This window comes from Cavia porcellus, unplaced genomic scaffold (genome assembly GCF_034190915.1).
Source record: "Cavia porcellus strain 051 isolate PalLab524CR breed Dunkin Hartley unplaced genomic scaffold, mCavPor4.1 scaffold_14, whole genome shotgun sequence".
Classification (NCBI taxonomy): Eukaryota; Metazoa; Chordata; class Mammalia; order Rodentia; family Caviidae; genus Cavia; species Cavia porcellus.
In genome coordinates, this window is record NW_026947497.1 from 16308219 (window position 1) to 16330585 (window position 22367).

At 35.8% G+C, this 22367-nt stretch overlaps 1 protein-coding gene across 4 annotated transcripts in view; it reads left to right on the plus strand.

Moving 5' to 3' along the window:
• Positions 1–373: 373 nt before the first annotated feature.
• Positions 374–22367, plus strand: part of LOC100719907 (N-deacetylase and N-sulfotransferase 3) — a 179140-nt gene continuing 157146 nt past the window's right edge. For 2 of the 4 annotated variants that reach the window (XR_010051437.1, XM_063260706.1), the window contains exons 1-2: positions 375–555; positions 11237–12372. Coding sequence is in view for 3 of the 4 variants with exons in the window: in XM_063260706.1 (XP_063116776.1) it covers positions 11350–12372 (1023 nt within the window). In the remaining variant the exon portion in view is untranslated. Of the gene's footprint in view, positions 556–11236; positions 12373–22367 lie in introns of all 4 variants that reach the window. The other 2 variants (XM_063260705.1, XM_003476959.5) reach the window with 2 other exon arrangements.

Consider the following 22367-nt stretch of genomic DNA (forward strand, 5'->3'; position numbering starts at 1 on the left):
ATGAAGGAATCCTGGAGCCCCCTCTGCTTTATTTAGTCAGTCTTTGCTCTCCTGTTTTGAATAAGTTTATTTAAACAATGAAAAAAGAAGCCTCCTGAGTGACTGCGGGTTTGTAGATATAATCCTGAAAGTTTTGCATGGTGTGGTTATTTGCTTATGCATATTTATTAACCTGTTAACTCTCTGGCTAGTCGGAAAATTGACATTTAACATATTCTTTGAGGAACATTGCAAGTTCGCTGATGCGTTCAGGCATCGTGTTATTTATCAGCTTAGTTAGCATCTGTCTCCCCGAAGTGGTACCAACGCGGGTCCCTTGGCGACGGGTCTTGCATGTGACACTCTTGCCCTCTAGTGCCTCGCCGGCTTGGTAGCAGTTTGATGGCTAATATTAATAAGATGTTACATAACACAAGGGTACTGGTTCAGGACTAGTGTTGCTGTCACTCGTGAAGCCAAAAAGCCTGAGCCGAGGGTGGCAGATGCTGTCCTTTCCGTTTCCTTTCTGTTTATTGAAAGTTTCTCCAGCATTTTCAACTCGTACTTTAATCACAGGTAAGTGTGTCTGTTTATTTCATTAAGCATGAATGGCTCGCTGGTAAATGTGAGGGCTTTGGTAAGAGATAATAACTTAGTTTTCAGCTAATCAACAATTAAGGATGGAACGTGTGCTTCATTTTATTTTTAAAGTAGAGCAGTTTGGTTAAGTTAAATGAAACAATGGATTGTTATCATTAGGGATAATTATCAAGCTTCACTTTCAGAAGATTGAAGTTTTTGGATGACCTTTTGTAGTTGTTTAAGATTTCTACTTAACAATTTAAAATTATGCTGCAGTAGTTTTGTTAAGCAGACCACAAAGTCTGTTGTCTTGAATTTTGCAACATCAAACATTTCGACTACAATTCCCTGATTATACATACAGTAATGATCCTTAACATAGCTCTGTGTTAGATGCAGCTTTTTCTATAAACATTATTTAAGATTATGTGATTCGTAAGGTAGCTAGAAGGAAATTTTCAGCCTAAGTATTGAATATGAAAGCTTTAAGACAGGCAAATCTTTCACTTAATATACTCACTTGGGGGCGGGGAATTGCGTTCTCTAAGGGTTTACTCAGATTGTTTTTGCAACTAATTTTTCTAATATCTGGTACTATTTAGTCTAAAGTCATTTAAAATTTAAAATGTATATACATTATTTACAAATATATTAGGGTATGGTAGCATGTGTAATCTGTAAGAGCATTAAGAAAAACTCTTTAAAATGCAACTACATTCCTATTATTAGATTAAGATACAAAATATTGAGTCACATGTGAAACTGACCTTGTTATGTTTCCTTTTTATTGTCCTTAGAAAATATCATATTATCAACTATTGAACAGTACTCTGAGATTCAACTGAAAGGAATTGTTTTTCCTTTTTTCTCCAGACATAGCTACATACCAGTACTGTGTTTGAAAGTGAGGTTTCATACTCTTTCTAAAACTCTTACTAGCTAACAGAAGCTCTTTTATTGTCTTTCTTTTCTAGTTAAAACAGTATCTGCCATTTCTGGTTTAATAGTGTTACTGTTTTCTTTATGATCTTGATGATAAAACAGAAGGCTTGTTTCTTTGTGTAAGCTCCTCTCTATTGTAAACTGGTCATATAGGTAGAAAACTCTCTTGTCTTTAAAATGCAGGATTCTCGGATTATTAAAATGTTTAAGATAACCAAAACTTTCTTTTCCTGGAGAGATTTGTTATAGTTTGGCTTGGTTCAGTTATAGGATTCCTTACTTCAATAAGTTTTTTTGAGAAAAGTATTATTTCTGAAGGTTACAACAGACCATTAAGAGTTAGTTTTTGATGTAGCTGAAAGAGTTTGTTGGAAAAAATAGTGGAAGAAATAACAAGACACTTAAGATTCTTTCTCAGGACATACCTTGTACTGAAGAAATTATGAGCTAGATATTTACTGGTTAAATCTAGATATTTACTGGTTGACTTAAAAAATTAGAACTATAGATTATAATTTTTTTTTAATTCAGGGAATCTGACTATCTGATTTCCTTGCATCATGGTTGAGTTTCAGCTCATCATTGATGATTAAGGCTATTTCTAAACTTAAATGTGCATTTGTTGAGATAGTATAATCAAAGCAAGCTACTTAAATATAAAATTTGTGACTTTTATGCACTATAAAAACAGGGAAATATAATTAAAGATAAAAGCACTATTCACAACTATTTGAATATTTTAGATTTCTAATTGCGTAAAAATTTAGACAGTGTGGAAACACTGGATGTTTATTTTCCCCATCCTGTGGTTATTGGAGATAAGCATTCCTACTGAAACGCATGAACTCTGAATGCTTGTCCTTGTTAAGGGATGCTGCCAGGCAGTAAGTAGAACAGCCTGTATTATAATGATAATTGATCTGAACAACACTCAGAATTATTTTATAACTAAAGGTTTTCTTAGAATTATAGCAAAGAATTGGTTTTAGAATTTGTTGGTTCATCTGTTTTGCTCCTAATAAACCTACACCTATAGACATCTGGCTATCACAGTGAGTGATTTACCTTTTCATATTAGTCTAAATACTTTTAATCAGCTTCATGTAAGTTACATGACTAGACCAAAAACAGCCCATTCCTACTACTGTTAATGTCTGTAATACATCATCCCACAAAATTGCTTACAAATTACTGAGAGCTGTAACTCTTAAAGTACCTGTTGCTACACAAGAGCTAAAACATCAAGTAATTGTAGTCCTGCACTACAGCCCTTAATCATCTTGCTGATGGGCATCTCTTTTACTTGCACTTCAATTTTTAATGGTTTTGTTTGATTATAATGATTATAATTGAAAGTAGCCTGGGTTCCAGGCCTGTCTCTGACATGAGGTAGTGTCCTTGGATAGCCCTTACTGGTTCTGGTGCTCGGTTTCCTCATCTGTAGGATGAAGACTCCAGAGGCTCTTTCCTACCGATTGTTGTTCAGAATTATAGTACTTGCTCTGAAGGACATGACAGGTCACTCATGAAAAAACTTAAATTATTGATAAGTACTCCTGTCTAGGTTTTTGTCAGTAGAAATGAAAGCTGTTAATGTGCATAGAATTTTGGCCTTGAACAAGGCACTGTTCTACATACTTTCCATCTGAATTTTCAGCTCAGGTAGTCTTCACAAAGATTATTTGAGGTAGATACAATTTCTGTTTCAAAACTGAGGAAATGGAGGCAGTGAGAGATTACTTATGATTGCATCGCTTGCCAATGGTGGAGCTAAATGCAGGCTTTCATCACTGTAGTTGATGCAACATAGGCGATCCGTGTGCCACTCTAACCATTTGCCTTTTTGTGAAATCATTATACATTCACTCCGAAGGTATTCACTGAGCACCTACTTTTGCCATAATAATTAAATGTGGCTCTATCCTTAACAAAGTATATATGATCCAATGTAGGTGATTTCTTTCCCCTTTCCTGCTACTCCAGCTGTGTCACTTGTTCTGAAAGATGTAGAAAGAATCAGGACAGCATTGCCTAATGTCTGCCAGTGATGTATCTGTGGAATAGAGAACAGCAGAATCAGGACCCCTGACCCCCTCAATACTCCCGATTGTATTTCTCCATTGTGCTGTTTTGTTTTCCTGATATATTTATAGTTTCTGTCTTTTCTTTTATGGTTTGTACAATCTACCCTAGTACAAGGCTGAAAGCTGCTCTGTAACTTTGCATCTTGTGGTCTAGGCAATCAGTGAGAGGTTAGATTAACACTCTCTTGTTCTCATATTCTTGTGCAGTCAGAGGTGATAGGCATTATATTAGATCCTGAAAGCTGCAATGGCTTTGTCCTGCTGTAGGTATTCGATCTCCACCGAGGAGGGAACAGGTAGACATTTGCCCCCTTAACTCAACCAGGCAGAACAAACCAAATGTCATGAAATAGTTTACTTCTCTTGCCCTGCTGGATAGCATAACACAGAGGAATGTGAACAAAATGTGTTCTTTCCTTCATAATTTCTAAATACAAAAAGAGGTGAACATAACAATAATCATTTTCCATTTAATATATCAAATAAAGAGAGCACTTCCAAGTGCATCTTTTCTCCCATCATCTTTTTAAAAATCCCATTTCCACAGACAGTGTATTCTTGGTTTTATTCCACCCAAATTAGCTTCTTCTTTGCCTGCCATAGAGGGCTCAATTAACGTGATACAATTTCACATATTCTTTCCCAAAGAAAAACATATTCTTTGTCAATTTTTAATATTACTAAATTACTTCCAACAAATTCATGTAATGTATTTGAAACCTCCAAATGCTTCAACACTATAAAATAGTTCATTTTGAGAAAGAGGAATATTGTCAAGATCTTTTAAATATCTCTCATTTATGTTAGAACCTGAAGTTCTTTAGTTATTAATACTCATTTTCCAGATGGTAATCTTTTTTTCACATGTCTTGTTCTGCCAGCTTTATCTTGATTCTATTTCATTTAGAAATTGATTTTTACATTGGAATGATGGTGGGTATTAGTGGAAGGGAAAAGATAGGTTACATTGTCAAGTAGGTACTTTTTGCAGGCTGCAAAACTTCTCAAAACATATATTTACATATATTCTTTACTATGTATACATAATAACCTATTATTCCAAAAAGCTAATTGCTTTCTCTTTCTTTCATCAATGGTAAATAATTAGGTAATAGCTAATGGTTTGGTGGCGAAATGTTTTACAAATCAATTCTAGCCACACTGAATTCTGAAAAACCTTCGAATGAGAAAATTGGTATTTGAGCAAGATTCTGCGAAAAGCACATTCTGGGTGTACTTGATTTATGTCCCTGGTCAAGATGGTCACTGATGTTGCAATATTTATATTATGGCCCTGACTGATTGAGGCCAAAGTGACTGATGGAGGAACATGTTCATGGAAGATGGTTTAATTTGAGTATTTCCCTGGTTTGTGAATGCAGCTGCTATTTATAAAATTTAGTAGAGGCTGTTTTTTTCATTCATTCAACAAAGATTCTATGGAATGTTCTTATAGTAAGTAAGATTTTACACACCAAGAATAAAGAAGTAAGCTAGACAAGTACGTACAGTTGCTTCTTGTACACAGAAAAAGATTATACAGAACATTCCAAATGGCATACTATGCTACAGAGGTATAAGTCTTTAAAGGGTGATCTGAGAGTGTATAAGGGGGAGGCCTTACAGGTAGATGAGATCAGGGAATATTTGAAACAGGAACATTTATACTTCAAACCATCAGATTTGGAGAATGAAACAAGATGAAGAAGTAGAAAAAGTAGATAAAGAAGTAGAAAAAAAAGCTTTCAGAGAAAAGGAACAGCATATGAAAAGGTCCCAAGAGAGAAAAGAGATTGCCTTTGGGGGGAAACAGAAAGAAAAACTACTTGCCAAAAATTTAGAGCATACCATTTGAATTAGACTTGCAAAGTAAGAGAGAAAAGCATACCAGATCTTGGGGACATTTGTAGGAAATTGGATTTTCATCAGCAAATCAAGTAAGCAGCCATTGATGGGATTTACAGTTGTAAAGACATAATTATGTTTGTACTTTGATGCCATATTGAGAAAAGTGTAGAAGGAGCAAAGAACATTTGTGATGAGAATTACTTGCTGTAGTAGTTCAAGAAGGTTGTGTTGCCTGGCATGGACAGAAGTGCACTGGGGTCAAGTGATTTGTGGAAATGGAAATGATCAGATTTGCATTTATTTGTGCAAGGAGGGTTGTCAAGAGTGAACCATTAGGAGATTGGGGAGAGATGAAGCTGGTTTTAGGAGTAAGATCATAAATTCAGTTTCAGACACGTAGAGTTTGCTGGTGACATAACAGTGAAGCAATGCAGTGGCTGGCTTACAAGAAAGAGCATAGTTCAGTTATTGCTACCTTATCAAGTTGATAGTTCAGTTAACCATTCGGACTTTATTGGAGAATAGACAATAATGAAAAGCAGGGTGCATGTGACTCATCAAAGGAAAGAAGGGATGAGAAAAAGCCTGAGAATATGGAGGTGGTTATGCCTCTGACTGAGCCCCTCCCTTTTCCCAGAGACCATAAGGACATAGACGCCTCCACCAATGGGGAACTTCTATGAATCCCACAATTCTACTTGAGCTAAGATGCTTGTAGCTGCCTTTGTATGAATCTTTGGTACGCTTCCATTGGCTCTATTTAAGATACTCCTTTTATGCATTATTTCTATCATTATCTTACTAATTAGAACAGGTACATGTTATTTTCTCATTTTATATGCGATGAACTGCTCTAAGCAATTTTAAGTTTGTCTCGTAATCCTCATTAAAACTATAAAGCAGGTACCAGAGCATTTTTGCTTTTGTATGAGGGAATGGCAGCCCAGTATCTACTTGCTAGCGTGGAAGGGAGGGATATGTGTCAGTTGTCTGTACAAGTGTACAGTACCTTTGATGTAGGCTGCCAGTTCAAATTTCACTTCAACCTAAACTAATTGTGACATATGTGGTAAATTAGAATCTGGGGGCTGGAGGTTTAGCTCAGCGGCATAAGTGCCTGCCTTGCAAGCAGGCAGTTGTGAGTTCGATCCCCGGTACGGGTAAAAAGGAAAAAGACAAAAAAAAAAAAGGAATCTGAAAGTTCTAACAGTGTATTCACCTGTTAAGTGTTCATTAATGCTGTTCTTTGTCACTCTGTACTGTGTAACATGTGCTCTCTGTTCTTATTACTAATGTGTGTCCTCTCTGGCTTTGTGTACTGTGCAGATCACCTGTGAACACTGTTTATTGTCTCTATCAAAAATATTGGATGGTCTGCGTCTCCAGGATGATATGTTATATTTCATGGCTACCTCCAAAGCACTCCTGAAACAAATATTATTTCAAACTTCACTCCAACCCAATGTCCTTACTTTGTTTATGCTCACTCTCCAGTAAACACATTGTAACCCTTTCATTTCTTCAACCTGGCTAGCCATTTTTGCCTGCTCTATTCTCCACATCCTCACATCCAAGGCTTACCCATGATGCCAGGCCCTTCTCAGGCACCTTGGCTCTAAGAAGCTGCCGCTGACTTTTCTAAGCTTCATGTCCCCAGTACCTTTTTGCAACCTGTAACAGATGCAGTCTGCACAGCATAAATCACAATTTACTTTGTGCAATGTAATAATGGCTGTTGTTTTATAAGTCTCATTTCTCTTAGTAGAATTGATGTTTACAGAGGTAAGAACCATTCCTCATATTACTTCTAAGGTACCCTCAGCACCAAGTATAGCACTAATTCCAAAGCAGCTATTCAGTAGATACCTGATGACTGCTTGCAGAATGATTGTAGGTGTTTTTGTGTAAAGATTTATATCTTTACAGTACATGTCTATACCACATACAATATGTATATACACTAATATTTATAGCATGTGATTATAAACTTGCCTTACCATAATTATGCCATACCATACATACCATAATATTAAAAATTTATACTACTTATGTATTTATACCAAAGATACTATTAAGTTTATCATGTTGGACAGCTATCATTATATTTACTTAATATTCAATAGCCAAACATGAAATCCAATAAATTTATGTGTAGCTATATTCATATTAATATTCACATACAAACTTTAAGAAGTTATGGCATTGGAATAAAGTAAAAATGTAAACTGTACCTGTAGTCATGGTAATATGCCATTGTGTTCCAATAAATTCCCATAGTGATTGAATGTTTACACAGGGACAAAATGATTAGATGAAAGAGACATTACCTTTTAGAGCTTCTAGTCCCACAGGAAGAATGACTTTAAATAAAATTATAATTGTGGCACTAAGTACAAAGAAGAGATACTTTTCAGTGTAACTGTGTGTGTCTTCTGATTCTTACCAACTTTGGAAGGGCCGAGAAATTTTCACATGGAAATTACGTGCAGAATCTTAATTTTCCACATTTATGTTTTCTAATAATGCCCCTCTCCAGAAGGGCTCAAAAGAGTGCACTTTGCTCTGACGATGCTGCAGAGCCATTCCCTGTAGGACAAGGAACAAGAACAACAGTCCAGTCCGTCCTGAGGTTTGCAGATTTAACAGAAACAAAAGAGACAGGGAGGAGCTTTTTTTGGATAAGGTTTTTGACAGCTATGCTGGACTATTACCTTGACTGGCTTGAGAGTGACGTAGGGATTAATAAAGCACAGTTTCAGGTGTTTTGGGTGAGTCACGAGGAGACTCTGTCTGCTCTGTTTGGTCCCTGGTCTTTTCTTCTCTAGCGCCGTGACCCTGCTCAGCTTCGTGGCAGCATGAATTCCGCAGCTTTGCTCCACCACACCCTTCTTCCGTGATGTTTCTGCCTCACAGCCAACTAACTATGGACTAAACCCTCAGAACAGTGAACCAAAACAAACCTCCTTTCCTTTAAAACACGGGTGCATTGTGTTCCAGTGACATAAGGCTCACAGATACAAGATTGTATGAAAAGTAAATTTAACAGTCCACACAAAACCTAAATTGGCCACATCCAAGTGAAACGTGCAGTTAAAAAATCTTTGCAGAAACAGGAGACTTTAATTTGTCCCTTTAAATATGTAGACCGGATACTACCTTCAGAGACAAAGAATGGGATGCCTTTTGGCATCAGAAAGGAACTTAAAAAGTTTAGTAGACAGTGTCCTTCATCATTTTACATCTGCTAACAGAAAAGATAACTTTGATTGGTTCCTAATATCTGCTCTAAATACATAATGAAAACAAATACACCCCATCACTCTGCCACATCCAAGATAAAAATCATATGAGTGTCATGCCTTTCACTTGTGACAGGGGGAACAAACTGTGAAACCCTATTATCTGAAGTGCAAACTGTGGCCATACATTCTATATCCAGTCAAAAACGTTCTCAGACATGGAAGGACTTGAGAATTTGTATCTTGTTTTACTCTAGAGTATTATATTCATAAACAGTATGCAACTTAAAAGTGAAATTACTTCTGAAAATAAACTGCAGTTAGAAGTAAAACTCTTAGTAAAACATAATTTTTTATTTAAACTATTCTCAGATCTATCTTAGCATATGATTAGTAGAGTGGAATGCTCATCATTCTGTGAGTTTATTCTAGAGTGTGTGACAGGTCACTTGGACATTCGTCCTTGCAGAGTGATGAACACAAATCTCAATCGCATACCAAGTTCTCTTCAGTGAGAGTGGAAATAACACTCAGATTTACCCCACTCCCATATTCCCCTTTGCTGTGATCATTAACATTCTTGACTACATAATAAGAAATCTGCCTATACTGGCTTGCCAGACTGAACTCCCTAAGATCCCTCTATGATATTCATCCTGTTATTAATTCTCATTCTTCAGAAATCTTGCTCTTTCTGTGTTTTTCCCCAATCATGGCATAATATCTCCCAATGAGCTTTCATGATCATCATGATGCTCTATCAAATCTCTCCAGACTCTTGGTTACTCTTACATAGTCCAATTCATTTCTTAAGTATTTATTTTTCCTTTCTTTTTCATTCATATCCCTTGTCCAGTATTGTGCTTGTTCCTATGTCTAGCATTCCTATGTCTCAAATGTCTATTGGAATTATCTTCATCCTCCAAAGTTCTGCCCAAAACCCACATCAGGGCATTTTGCAAATCCTCCCACTTGCCATGGTCTCTTTTTTCTCTCATCCAATTAGAGCCATTTGCCTCTATTCCACAACCCATACGTTATCATCCTAATCACTGTCTCTCCTTTCAAAGTTAGAATGTTATGAAGAAATTCACTGTGCTGAGCATTTACACTTTGAAACAGGAAGATAGCTACCCTATGCATATTTGAATAAGTGGCATAGATACCCTATTTGAATAAATAAACTATAAGATGAAGTTTATAGGGTGAATATCATAAATGTCCTGTGATTATATTTCAGAATATTTTATTCATAAAGATAAAAATACATTATTCAAAATATTGTTCACTGCTTATCTTACAGGTAAATATTACAGAATTCTAGCTCTAGATATTTTAGCGATCATTTATTCTGGCCTTATTGTTCTAGTTGATAGGTACTGGGGTGAAAAGGACACAGTTAAGAAATAGAGATGCTGTGACCCCTAAACGTCCGGCAAACATCAGCTCCAGTGTTTCCCACTATGTTTGCTGTCTTGGCAGCTTTTAGCATTATGGACAATGATAAGGGTTGTTAAGACTTTCATATTCTCTAATAATTCCTTGCAAAGTGCTAAGATAATAAGGCTTTACTAATCTGCTTTAGAAAAATGTTTTTATTTTTCAATGTTTCTAAATTTTCAAAATTCACGAAGACTTGAAAGGGATTGGAAGCTACTGCATAATAATAAAGCAACAACGACTACTGAATTTTGTATCTTGTGATACTTCCATCCTTTCCACTATTTTTTAAAAAAACATTTTTATGGTTCTTTTACATGTAGTCACTGAGCTGAGCCCTTTCTAAAGAGCAGAAACAGGGTGGTGTGGAAAGTGGATCTGTGGGTTCCCATGCTGTGATGCACGGTGCTGGCAGTGTGCGGTTATACCCGGAGCCTCAGGAGTTCCAGCAGGTTCTGCTTTCCACATTTCACCTCTACCATACGATTCTTCTGAAATTTAAAATTTCTAACCATGTAAACATAATGTAAAATGACCAAATAGAGAACCTTTCTCCATTTTAAAAGCGTTATTCGAATGGAGGCGGGTATACGGGGTAGCGTTCACTGTTTTAACAACTTTCTAAAAAACAAAACAAAACAAAAAACTAGTGTTTTGACTTAGCATTTGTTAAACTATGCTCAAAGTTTCGTGAATTTTAGTGCTTTTAATTAAGTTTAAGAAGTTTGAATATGCATTATGTGATGTATGTCTGGATGGCAGGAAATGACCATCCAGATACCCAGTGTGTGGCTCAGGAAACCTCCAGTGTTCTTACCTCTATATTGTTTATACAGTTCAACACAAAGCCCCCCGAGTGAAAGGAAAGTCCTCACCTCATGAGCTCAGGATCTGCTTCTGTATCAGGCAGAGAGATCCTGTGTTCAATGGAGTCCTCATTCAGATCTGGCAGAAAGAAACAGTACTCTGCTTGCGTCAGTTCTAACATTTCTAATTTATATCTACCTACTAGATTTTCTAGTTTGTCACTTATGCTAGTCCTCATGCAAGATAGAAACCTGCCCATCTGAATTCTATGTATTGAATGTTTTATCTTCTATTCTGTTTTACTCTATTTTTCAGACTATATTTTCAGTGAGTCCTGATCAAGCAATACAAATGTGCTGCAATGGTGACATAAACTACTGACTGAGACTGGAAAACCAGCTGAAACACCATCTTTTCATTACCTATTTATGGTGTGTCTATTGGAATACTCAAGAGAAAATATATACAACATGAGTTTTATCATGAAGCTTCACAGACACTTCCAAAGGACAGTGATTCTGCTTGCCACTTTTTGTATGGTGAGCATTGTTATTTCCGCCTACTATCTGTACAGTGGCTACAAACAGGAGAATGAACTCTCTGAGATGGCTTCAGAAGTAGACTGTAGTGACCTCCAGCAGCTACCCTATCGACTAATGGAAGTGAAGGCGACAAAGCTCTTTGATGCCTCAAGGACAGATCCAATAGTCCTAGTGTTTGTAGAAAGCCAGTATTCATCCCTTGGTCAGGACATAATTACAATTTTAGAATCAAGCAGATTCCAATATCACATTGAAATTGCTCCTGGAAAAGGAGATCTCCCGGCACTTATAGACAAAACTAAAGGCAAATATATTCTCATTATTTATGAGAATATTTTAAAGTATATTAATATGGACTCTTGGAACCGAAGCCTTCTAGATAAATACTGTGTAGAATATGGTGTGGGTGTCATTGGATTCCACAAAACTAATGAGAAGAGTCTACAGAGCTTTCAGTTAAAAGGTTTCCCTTTTTCCATATATGGAAACCTTGCAGTGAGAGATTGCTGTATTAATCCTCATTCTCCATTGCTTCGTGTGACCAAGTCTTCTAAGCTCGAAAAAGGTTCTTTACCTGGAACTGACTGGACGGTTTTTCAGATTAATCACTCAGCCTACCAACCAGTAATATTTGCCAAAGTAAAGACTCCAGAAAACTTGTCCCCTCCCATCTCTAAAGGTGCTTTTTATGCCACTGTCATACATGACCTGGGTCTTCACGATGGAATTCAGCGAGTTCTCTTTGGCAACAACTTGAACTTCTGGCTGCACAAGCTCATCTTCGTAGATGCCATCTCCTTCTTGTCAAGGAAGAGACTGACCCTGTCCTTGGACAGGTACATCCTCGTGGACATTGATGACATATTTGTGGGGAAGGAGGGAACGAGGATGAACACTAATGATGTTAAGGTAAGGCTCCATTATCTCAAAGCTTCAAAGTTTAACTCCTCTCTCTGTAGGCTTAATAACCATCTTGCTTTGTTCTTAGGCTAAGGAATTTTCCAGGACATGGGACCTTTAGAGTAAATACTTAGGACAAACTAGGAAAATAAGCCACTCTATCTCTCACTCTAAACCACCTAATATATTTCCCTGTGAGTCAGGAAGAATGAAGATTGTTCTAAAGGAGTGGATGTCAAAGAGTCCTGAAATGGTTTTCTATACGCACTTGTAACTATAGAGCAGAAGCCATTTCAAACTACTTTCTAAAAACTACTTACATTTGGAAGCACTTAGTTCATTTAAATATGAAATCAAAGTAAAAATTTTTACTGACAATAACATTTTTGAGAATTACAGATCTTGTAAGAAACAGTTCAACTATCTCTGAAAGTCAAATATGCCAGTTATTTTACTTTATATTTTTGAACCTTTGACAACTGTGGAGAGTTATGGTTATACAAACATATCTATTTACCTATGAATGATAAGATTTATCTTGATTTCAGTGAACAGTTCTGGTATATATTGTGAATGAAGCCACTGTGCTACATTTAAATTATATTTTTTATTGTATAAAACTTTGTGCATTAAGCAAAAACAATTAAAATAATCCATCATTATCATCTCCATTATTATTTATTTACATATTATTTACATAAACAGCTAGTTTAAAATCAGTGAAAGTAAGAGTTAAAATTATCTACATTCATCTTAGTTTTCCACTCCAAATACTAGAGAATTCTGTCTCGATTATGCTACATATTGATTTCTCATAACAGTGCAGACTTGTGGTAAATAATATTCTGTATAACTTTTGGTAGAATACCTGGAATTAAGTTAGGTGATATATATATATTTCTTAACTACTAGATATCTGGCAAATACTAGTAATGTTCAGCACGTTAGTTAGTATATCAGGATGATCTAGTATTACAAGAGTGTGTGACGATGAAGTAGAAGAAAAAACCTGCCTATGTTCTTGTTCTGATTTTATCTCAATAGAAACTAATTAGTAAAATATGTATATTTAAATTTCCATAAAACTTTTGTACTTTACCTTTACTTATAGCTAAGTTAAAGCCCCGCTGGTAGTTTAAGCATTTATTGTGTGCTTGAACATGATAAACAATATACAATTTTCTTCCCCATTTTTGCATTTCAAATTATTGTGGTGAAAAAATCATACATATTTATATACATACACTGTATATAATGTACCATAATGACAATTTAAAATGTTGCTATCTAAATCTCTGAGTTTTGCTTGTGACTGTATTTCCAGATATTATACAAAATACAAGGGCCTTTTGTGCTCCAAAGATTAAGTCATTTTTAGAAATAAAAATATTAAAGACTTACTGAGTATATTAAAGAACAATTTAGCATGTATACTTTATGAGTTTATCATATGTGCATATATATTTTCTAAACTACCTAAAGGCTTATAAAAATATGTTTTGAATTGCTTGGGTTTTTTTAAAGAAGGAAAAAAAGCAAGACAAAAAAGGTAGAAATAATACAGAATTAAAAACAATAAATAAAAAATTAACACTAAGAAATCACTAGTTGATATGTTACATATTGTCATCTTAGAAATAGTTGTTCAAGTTACAAAATCAAAAGCATAAAAAGTGGATAAACACTCAAACGTTAACAGTGCAAACCATTCTGTTCAATGATCCAGCAAACATTTAGTAATATGGTCATCTATCTTACACACTTAAATGTACATAGAGTTATATATCCTTTAGAGCACTTTCCTTCCTTTTCATTTTTACAATATCTATTATATAGTTTGGATTTTATTACTCTTTCAGCTTTTATTATTTTTACACTATAAAGACAATGTGATATTTACTAATGTAGTCTTGTTTATTTCACTTATAAAGATAGTCTTAAGTTACCTCCATTTGCCTATAAAGGCCTCAAGAGCATCCTTTTATGACTGAGTAATATTCCATTCAATAAAAATACCACATCTTTTTCATCCACTCTGTGGTTGATGGGCATTTTGGTTGTTTCCAAGATTAAAGTGCTTTTAAATTACATATTTGGTTGTGTCTCAAAGGGCTAATTCATTGTGGGCACTTGTACGAGAATATAAACATTGATTCATTTATTCTGTATGTAGTTATTAAGTGTGAACCATGTGTGAAGCCCTTTGGAAGAACTCAAGATAGGATCACATGATCCCATCCATTTAGAAGAGGTGAGAGAGTATACTTGTGGAAAAACAAGAGTGTGTTAGTATGACCATGTCACACACAGGCCACAGAGGAAGTGTAGATATACAGAAATAAAACACTGCTTCCTTCTTAACAAATTATCTGTTTTATGGGGCATACAGATAGGTGAATAGCCCTCAACATAATAAATACAGTAGTAGCCTCATGGTCTCCTGTAAGTGCTGTGGGAAACATGTCATGTATTTCATATACTGGCAACTATTAAGTACACAGAAAAGTATTTGAAGGACAAACTCGGTGGGGAGGTGATTTGGGAGATTTGTCAGTGATTCAGAAAAAAGATAGAAATTTCTAGGAAATAAGAGTAAATTGGAAAAAAGAGGTCAATGTAAAAATTATTTAGAAAGTAAAATTGAACACAATAGTACTTGTTTAAATGGAGATGCAAGAGAAGATAATGAAACACGGCATTAGAATTTTTGGCATAGGTGAGTAATTGCTGAATATATAAACAATGAAAAGGAAGAGGATCATAGAGAAGGTCACTACAGGTCATAATAAACATTTCCATATTATTAAACTGCGTACAGAGCATACAGATATTTCACAGATAGGTAGTTCACAAGAAAGAGAAGTCTGGGTATGAAGTATCAATGTAGGGACTGGCTCACAGCATGGGAATGTGTGAGATCTGCCAGGAAAGGACTTAGAGAGTAATAGGAGAAGATGATTTAGTGTAGAATCTAGAGGAAAGTCATCTTTCAAAAGATAAGCAGCCCACAAATAAGAGTTTAGAAGACTAGTCAGACCAGGAAATGGTGTTGTCATAAAGATCTCGGGAAGAGCACAGGGAAGGTGCGCTCAGCAGGGTTCATTGGTGCAGACTGGTAGGTTTCTGTAGGGAGAAGCTGGTTATTTGTGGTTCTTGCAAAGTCTCATATGTATGGAGTGACAAAGGTAGAAGCCCAGTTACACTGAGTCCAAGAGTAAACCACGAGGCCAAGATGAGGAGATGGGGAGTGGAGCACTAAGTAGAAACCTTTCAGTGTGGAGCCCAGAAGTTAGAAAGTAACCAGGAGGTACATTGTCGTTAGGGTGATCAACCAGCTCAGTTTACCCAGTACTCAGGATTAATATTAAAACTCAGAGATTCCTGAAATTAGTTAGGAGTGCTTTCACCAAAGTAAGAAAAACAGTATCAGACATTATGAGGTCTAAAGAAAGGTCAGTAATTTCAGTGATTAAAATACATAATTAATAGAAATATTTTGATTAAATTCTGTTATTTAATTATTGCCATTAATCAACAGATATTATATTTTCTGTATTTCAAGTCTTAGGACTACTGAAGAGTGTGAGAAAATTGAAGGTCCTGGACTGTTATGTGCAAAATGAGAAAGATTACGTAAGATAAATATAAACTACTAATTAACACTGAGTTTTCTTTTCCTTATGTGCAACACAAAATGTGTTTCCTCATTTAATGGGAACATTAGAATTAGCAGTGCAATATCAACTTCACCTACATGTCTAGCTGTTGAATAATATAAACGTATTTTAAACAGTCTCAAAATTACCAAAGAAGTCGTGCCTTGGCACAAAACATATGACTCTTTGTGCCAGGGAAAAAAAATAAAAAACATAAAAATAGTCCTAAAGTGGTAGCTTCATTAGTGTAGCAGTGTGAAAACTACTGGTCATAGCCCTTCCAAAAAAAAGACAAAGAAAAAGATTATTCAAGAATGGTGAACATTTTAGAGCTTTGAATGATAAAAAGAGACTGCTGCACATGTATGTACTATAGATTTGTACCACTAGTTTGGACAATGACATTATTATTCAAAAAAAGTATATCTAGTTAAAGCCATAAAGAAAATGTATGTGGGAGCACCTTGTGGGTGCTTCCCTGGACTGAGACTGGTTTTGTGATGTTAGAAAATTCAAGTTCCTTGTGCTCAGGGACTCAAGATTCCTGAGACTGAGTTGATTAAATGGGTTTCTGGAAGGGGAACCTGGTGCTCCCATCAGTTATTAAAACATTTTAGTTTGACGTGAAAGCACAGCATAACACAGTAAGTATGAACAACTATGTTCTCTGATGGAAGCATTAGTTCACTCTTGACATGAGATCCATTTTATCTCCTTATCCTCCCCTTTTGCATTGCTAGAGTTTGAACCGTGTGTCCAAAGCATGTGTTGTGCCACACCACAGCCATATTCTGCCTTTGGACATTGAGCAACCAGAACATATGTGCCCTGAGACAGATGAGAAGTTCAGGGGGAAGATCTTTTAGGGTTTTACTGAACTTCCTACAGTAAATCTCCCTCCTTCTCGTAGCTCTCCTTCTATCTCTTCTGCAATATGTAAAATGCCCTAACTTTAATGAACTTCCTGACACCTGTCAGAAAACAAGTGTTATGGTTTGTGTCTGGATGTCCCCCCAAAGCCTCATACAGTCATGGGGGGAGGCTTTTAGAGTTTGTGATTGATTCATGGTCCAATGCTGGGATTTGGGGTGTGAGTACTACACCCACCCCAGTGTGGTATCTTGCATACAGTATAAGGGAGGGAAAGAGGCTTGCTCTTTTGCTCCTCCCCTTTTTATTCTTGTTGCTTTTGGTGTCTTCTGCCACCATAAACTGTTATCTTTTTGCCATGGCCCTTGCCTTGAAGCCAGCTGATTATTGACTGAAACCTCCCCAAACTGTGAGCTAAATAAACCTTTCTTCTTTAATTTGATCATCAGGTATTTTGTTCCAGTAACAGGAGAAAAGTAAGACAACACGGAACCAGCGCAGTCATTCCTGTGCATACGATACCTCTTTCTGGAGGTGTTCAGCAGTCTCTCCCTTTTCCTAATTACCCTAAACCACCCTTGTTATTTCTTTATATTTCATTATTTCTTTTGTTGTGTATTTTAGGATTAGCCCTTAAGAAAACAAAAGAAACAAACAATAAAACCAAGAAACACTACATTCTTTTAGTGACCACATGAGAGACAACAGTTTGGGCTGGAGATTTAGCTCAGCAGCACAAGTGCCTGCCTGCCAAGCATGAGGTCATGAGTTCAGTCCCTGGTACCAAAGAATGAGACACGACAGTTCTTAAATCTTTAATGCAATGTCATGAGTGACTTTTATCATTACCTTCCCCTCTAACTGAAGATCCTAGAGAACCTAAAGTAAAGAAAGTGCCAGATATAGAAATAGGGAGGCATGTAACTGTGAGAAATAAATTGTGAAGCTCCCAAGACAAACCAGTCTTGCTTGGAGCTGACCCAGACAGGCTGTATCTGGAGTGCAAAGGTGAGTTGCTTGCTGCCTAAACTCACCTCTCACATGAATATTCACCCAGCTACAGTAAAGCTGCAGGCTTCAAAAAATCATTGAGAAAGACTGAGAAATAAGCCAAATGTTTCATTTTTCTTTTTTTATCTTTTTTGTGAAAGAGTACAGTCAATCATTCTGTCATAAGTAAAAATGGAAGGGAAAAAAGTTTCTTCAGATAGTTTGCTATTTATATACTCTGCCTGTTGTCATGGCATGTACTCTATACCATAGTAACAGCCTTTCTTTTTCCCCTAAAATCATATTTCTCTCTCTCTCTCTCTCTCTCTCTCTCTCTCTCTCTCTCTCTCTCTCTCAATCTCTCTCTCTCTCTTTTTTGTCTTTTTTTTTCCTTTTTATCGGTACCGGGGATCGAACTCACGACTGCCTGCTTGCAAGGCAGGTGCTTATGCCGCTGAACTAAATCCCCAGCCCCCAAAAATCATATTTTTCTAATAATTCTTTTCCATTATCTCTGATTTTATTTTCATTTTTTAAAATTTTATTTACAGAAAAAAGGTAGAAATAAAACAATTTCAGAAAAATAAACTAAGAAATCACTAGTTAATAATTTACATATGGTCTTACAAATAGCTGTTCAAGTTACAAAAGTAAGGCATGGAAAGTGGACATTCAGACAGCGAGACTACAAACAGTTCTGTTCAACTATCCAACAAAAACTTAGTAATAAAGTTATCAATCCTACACACTTAAATATACACGCAGTTATATCTTTTAGAGTACTTTCTTTTCCTCTCTCTTACAATAGCAATTACACATTTTCGGTTTTATTACTCCTATACTTCTTATTACTTTTTACACTAGAGACACAATGTGATATTTATAAATACGATTCTTATTTATTTCACTAATGAGGATAACCTCAAGTTGTCTCCATTTGCCTCTGAAGGCCTCAAGTTTTGTGCATGGTGATAGGCATGGATCTAGTTTCAGTCTTTGGCATGTGGACAGCCACTTTTTCCAAAACCACTTACTAAAGAGGCTATCCCTCTTCCAGTGAACATGTCTAGCCCCTTTGTCAAATAGCAGGTGGCTGAGTGTCTTTGTAGTTGTGTTAGTATCTTCTAATCTGTTCCATTGTGTACAGGATGCTATTGATTTTTGAGCATTGACTTTGTATCCAGTTACACTGCTGAATTTGTTTATTACTTCTATTAGTCTTTTAGTAGAGTTTCTTGGGTCTTCTATATAGAGTATCATGTTATCTGCAAATAGTGATAATTTACCTTCTTCCTTTCCTATCTTTATTCTATTTCTCTCTCTTGTCTGATTGCCCTGGCTAGTGTTTCCAGAACGATATTGAAAAGGAGTGGTGATAGTGGACTTCCTTGTCTTGTTCCTGATTTAAAGTGAAAGCTTTCAGTTTTTTGTCCATTTAGTATAATGTTGGCTGTTGGTTTGTCAGACATGGCCTTTATAAGCTTGAGGTAGACACCGTGTATTCTGAATTTCTGAAGATTTTTATCATGAATTTGTGTTGGAGTTTATCAAAAGCTTTTTCTGTATCTATTAAGATGACCATGTGGTTTTTGTTTTTGGCTCTGTTAATAAGGTGTATTACATTTACTGATTTGCATATGTTAAAACATTCCTGCATTCCTGGAATGAATCCCACTGGGTCATGATGTATAATCTTCTTGATGATTTGCTGCGTTCTATTTGCCAGTACATTATTGAGAATCTTTGCATCAGTGTTCATTAGTGAGATTGGCCTATAGATCTCCTTTTTGGTTCGGTCTAACTCTGGTTTTGGTATGATAGTAATACTTACTTCCAGGAATGATTTAGGAGGCTTGCTTCCTTTTCAGTTTCATTGAAGAGTTTAAGGACTATTGGCATCAAATCTTCTCTAAATTTCTTGTAGAATTCAGCCATGAATCCATCAGGACCTGGGCTTTTCTTTGTTGGTGAGTTTTAATTACATTTTTAATTTCAATAGCTGACATTGGGTTTTTCAAAATTGCTATATCTTCATTGAGCTTCAGTAGTTCACATGTTTCTAGAAATATGCTCATTTCCTCTGTGTTTTCCACTCTGTGAATAAAGATTTTCAAAGTCAGTATTCACGATCTTTTGAATTTCCACTGGATCTGTAGTAATTTCTCCTTTTTCAGTCTTTATTGTGTGAATTTGGGTTTTATCCCTTCTTTTTTCTTGATAAGGCTAGCTGGAGGTTTGTCAATTTTGTTTATTCTCTCAAAAAACTAGCTTTTTGATCCATTAATTCTTTGTATTATTTTCATAGTTTCAATTGCATTTCTGCTCTTAATTTCTGCTCTTAATCTTTACAATTTCTTCTTTTCTATGAGCTTTGGGTTTAACTTGCTCTTCTTATTCTAGAAGCTTGAGGTGAAGCATTAGGTTGTTTATTTGTGTTCTTTCTGTTTTCTTGCTATGACAATTTTTTGCTATATAATTTCCTCTTAAGACCGCTTTCATTGCATCCCACAGATTACAGTATATTGTTTCCGCATTTTCATTGAATTGTAGGTATTGCTTTATTTCTTCTTTAATTTCATCTGTAGCCCACTGCTTGTTCAAAAGGTTATTTAATTTCCATGTATTTATGCAGGTTTTGCAATTTCTTTTGCCATTAATTTCCAATTTTAGTGTGCTATGGTCAGATATTACACATGGGGTAATTTCAATACCTTTAAAGTTCCTTAAAAATGTTTTATGGTATAATATATGGTCTGTTTTGGAGAATGTCCCATGCGTGCGCAGCTGAGAAGAATGTGTATTCTGATGTGGTTGGGTGGAACGGTCTGTAAATATCTACTATGTCCAATTGCTCACAGGTATGATTCAGTTCTATTATTTCTGTGCTGACTTTTTTGTATAGTTGATCTATCTCTTTGTGACAATGGGCTTTTAAGGTCTACTCTTATAATTGTGATGTTGTGTATTTGGTTTTTCTTGTCTACTAGTTGGGTGCTCCTGTATTTGGTGCATATATATTTATAATTGTTAGTTCTTCCTCTTGAATTTTTTCACTAACAAGTATGTAGTGACCTTGTTTATCACTTTTAATCATTTTAGGTTTGAAGTTCATGTTGTCTGCAAATAGAACAGTTACCCCTGCTCTTTTCTGGGTTCCTGTTCCATGGGATACTGTTTTCCATCCTTTGACTTCTAATCTATAAGTTTCCTTTTAGGTCAGATGTGTTTCTTGTATACAGCATATTGTGGGATCATGTATCTTGATCCATTCTGTCAACCTATTCTTTTGATAGGTGAATTGAGCCCATTTACATTTACGGATATCACTGATATGTACTGGCTCGGCTTTGCCATGTTATGTTCCAGTTGTTTGCTTTCTGCTTTTCTCCATTGTTTAATTGCTTGGCCTACCTGGTGGTTCCTTTCTGTTGTGTTCAGGGATTGTGGTCATTTTTATCTCTATCTAGTATGTCTTCCAATACTCTTTTCTAGGGTTGGTTTGGTGGATGTGAATATCTTCAGTTGTTCTTTGTCATAGAAGTATGTCTCTCCATTACATTTGAATGAAAATTTTTCTGGGTACATCAGCCTGGGTTGAAAATTGTTTTCTTTCAAGGCTTGAAATACCTCACTCCAAGCTCATTTTGACTTGATGGTTTGTGCTGGAAAGTCTGCTGTGATTCTAATGAGCTTTCCTTGATAGGTGAGTTGTGTCTTTTCTCTAAGAGCTTTTAGTATTCTGTTTTTATGTTGTATGTCTGAGATCTTAATTATTATGTGTCTGGGTGTAGATTTATGTTGGTTGTGACTGGCGTTCTATATGCCTCACTTATCTGCATATCAGATTTTTTTCCCCTTGTTTGGGAAATTTTCTGCTATTTTGTGAATATTTTAGTCATGTCATTTGCATTGACTCATGCATCTTCACTGATGCCTATTAATCTCATGTTGTTTCTCTTGGCATCATCTTGAAGCTACTGGATTGCCATTTCATGATGCTTTGTTATTTTTAAATGTTCTATCCTTTCATGATCACTAATTGCAGTCCTGTTGTCAAGGTCCGAAATCCTATCCTCAGCTTCATTTAAACAGTTTTGCCAGTTTTGAATAGAACTTTTTGTTTCTTAGATGTCTCTTTGAGTTTGTTTCATGAATTCTGCTTGTTTTCCATATTGTTCATTCAAGATTTCAGTTTCCCATGCTCTTGTACTTTTTTCTCTATTTCTTCTTTATCTGTGCTCAGCATCTCCTTTACTAAGATTGTTATTTCTATCTTTACGTGGGAGAGTGCTGCTAATTTGATTTCCTCTATAGCCTCGTGGAGTTGTTTTTTTATTTCACTTGCTATTTCTTCAGAGATTTCCATTGTGTTACTTTTGAAGTCCTCTATTTTGATGTCTCCTGTACTTACTCCTGGTGGACTAGATGTTTGAGGTTGTATTTTGCTTTTTCATTTTGCCATTTTCCCCTTTAAAGTTAGTGTTTGGT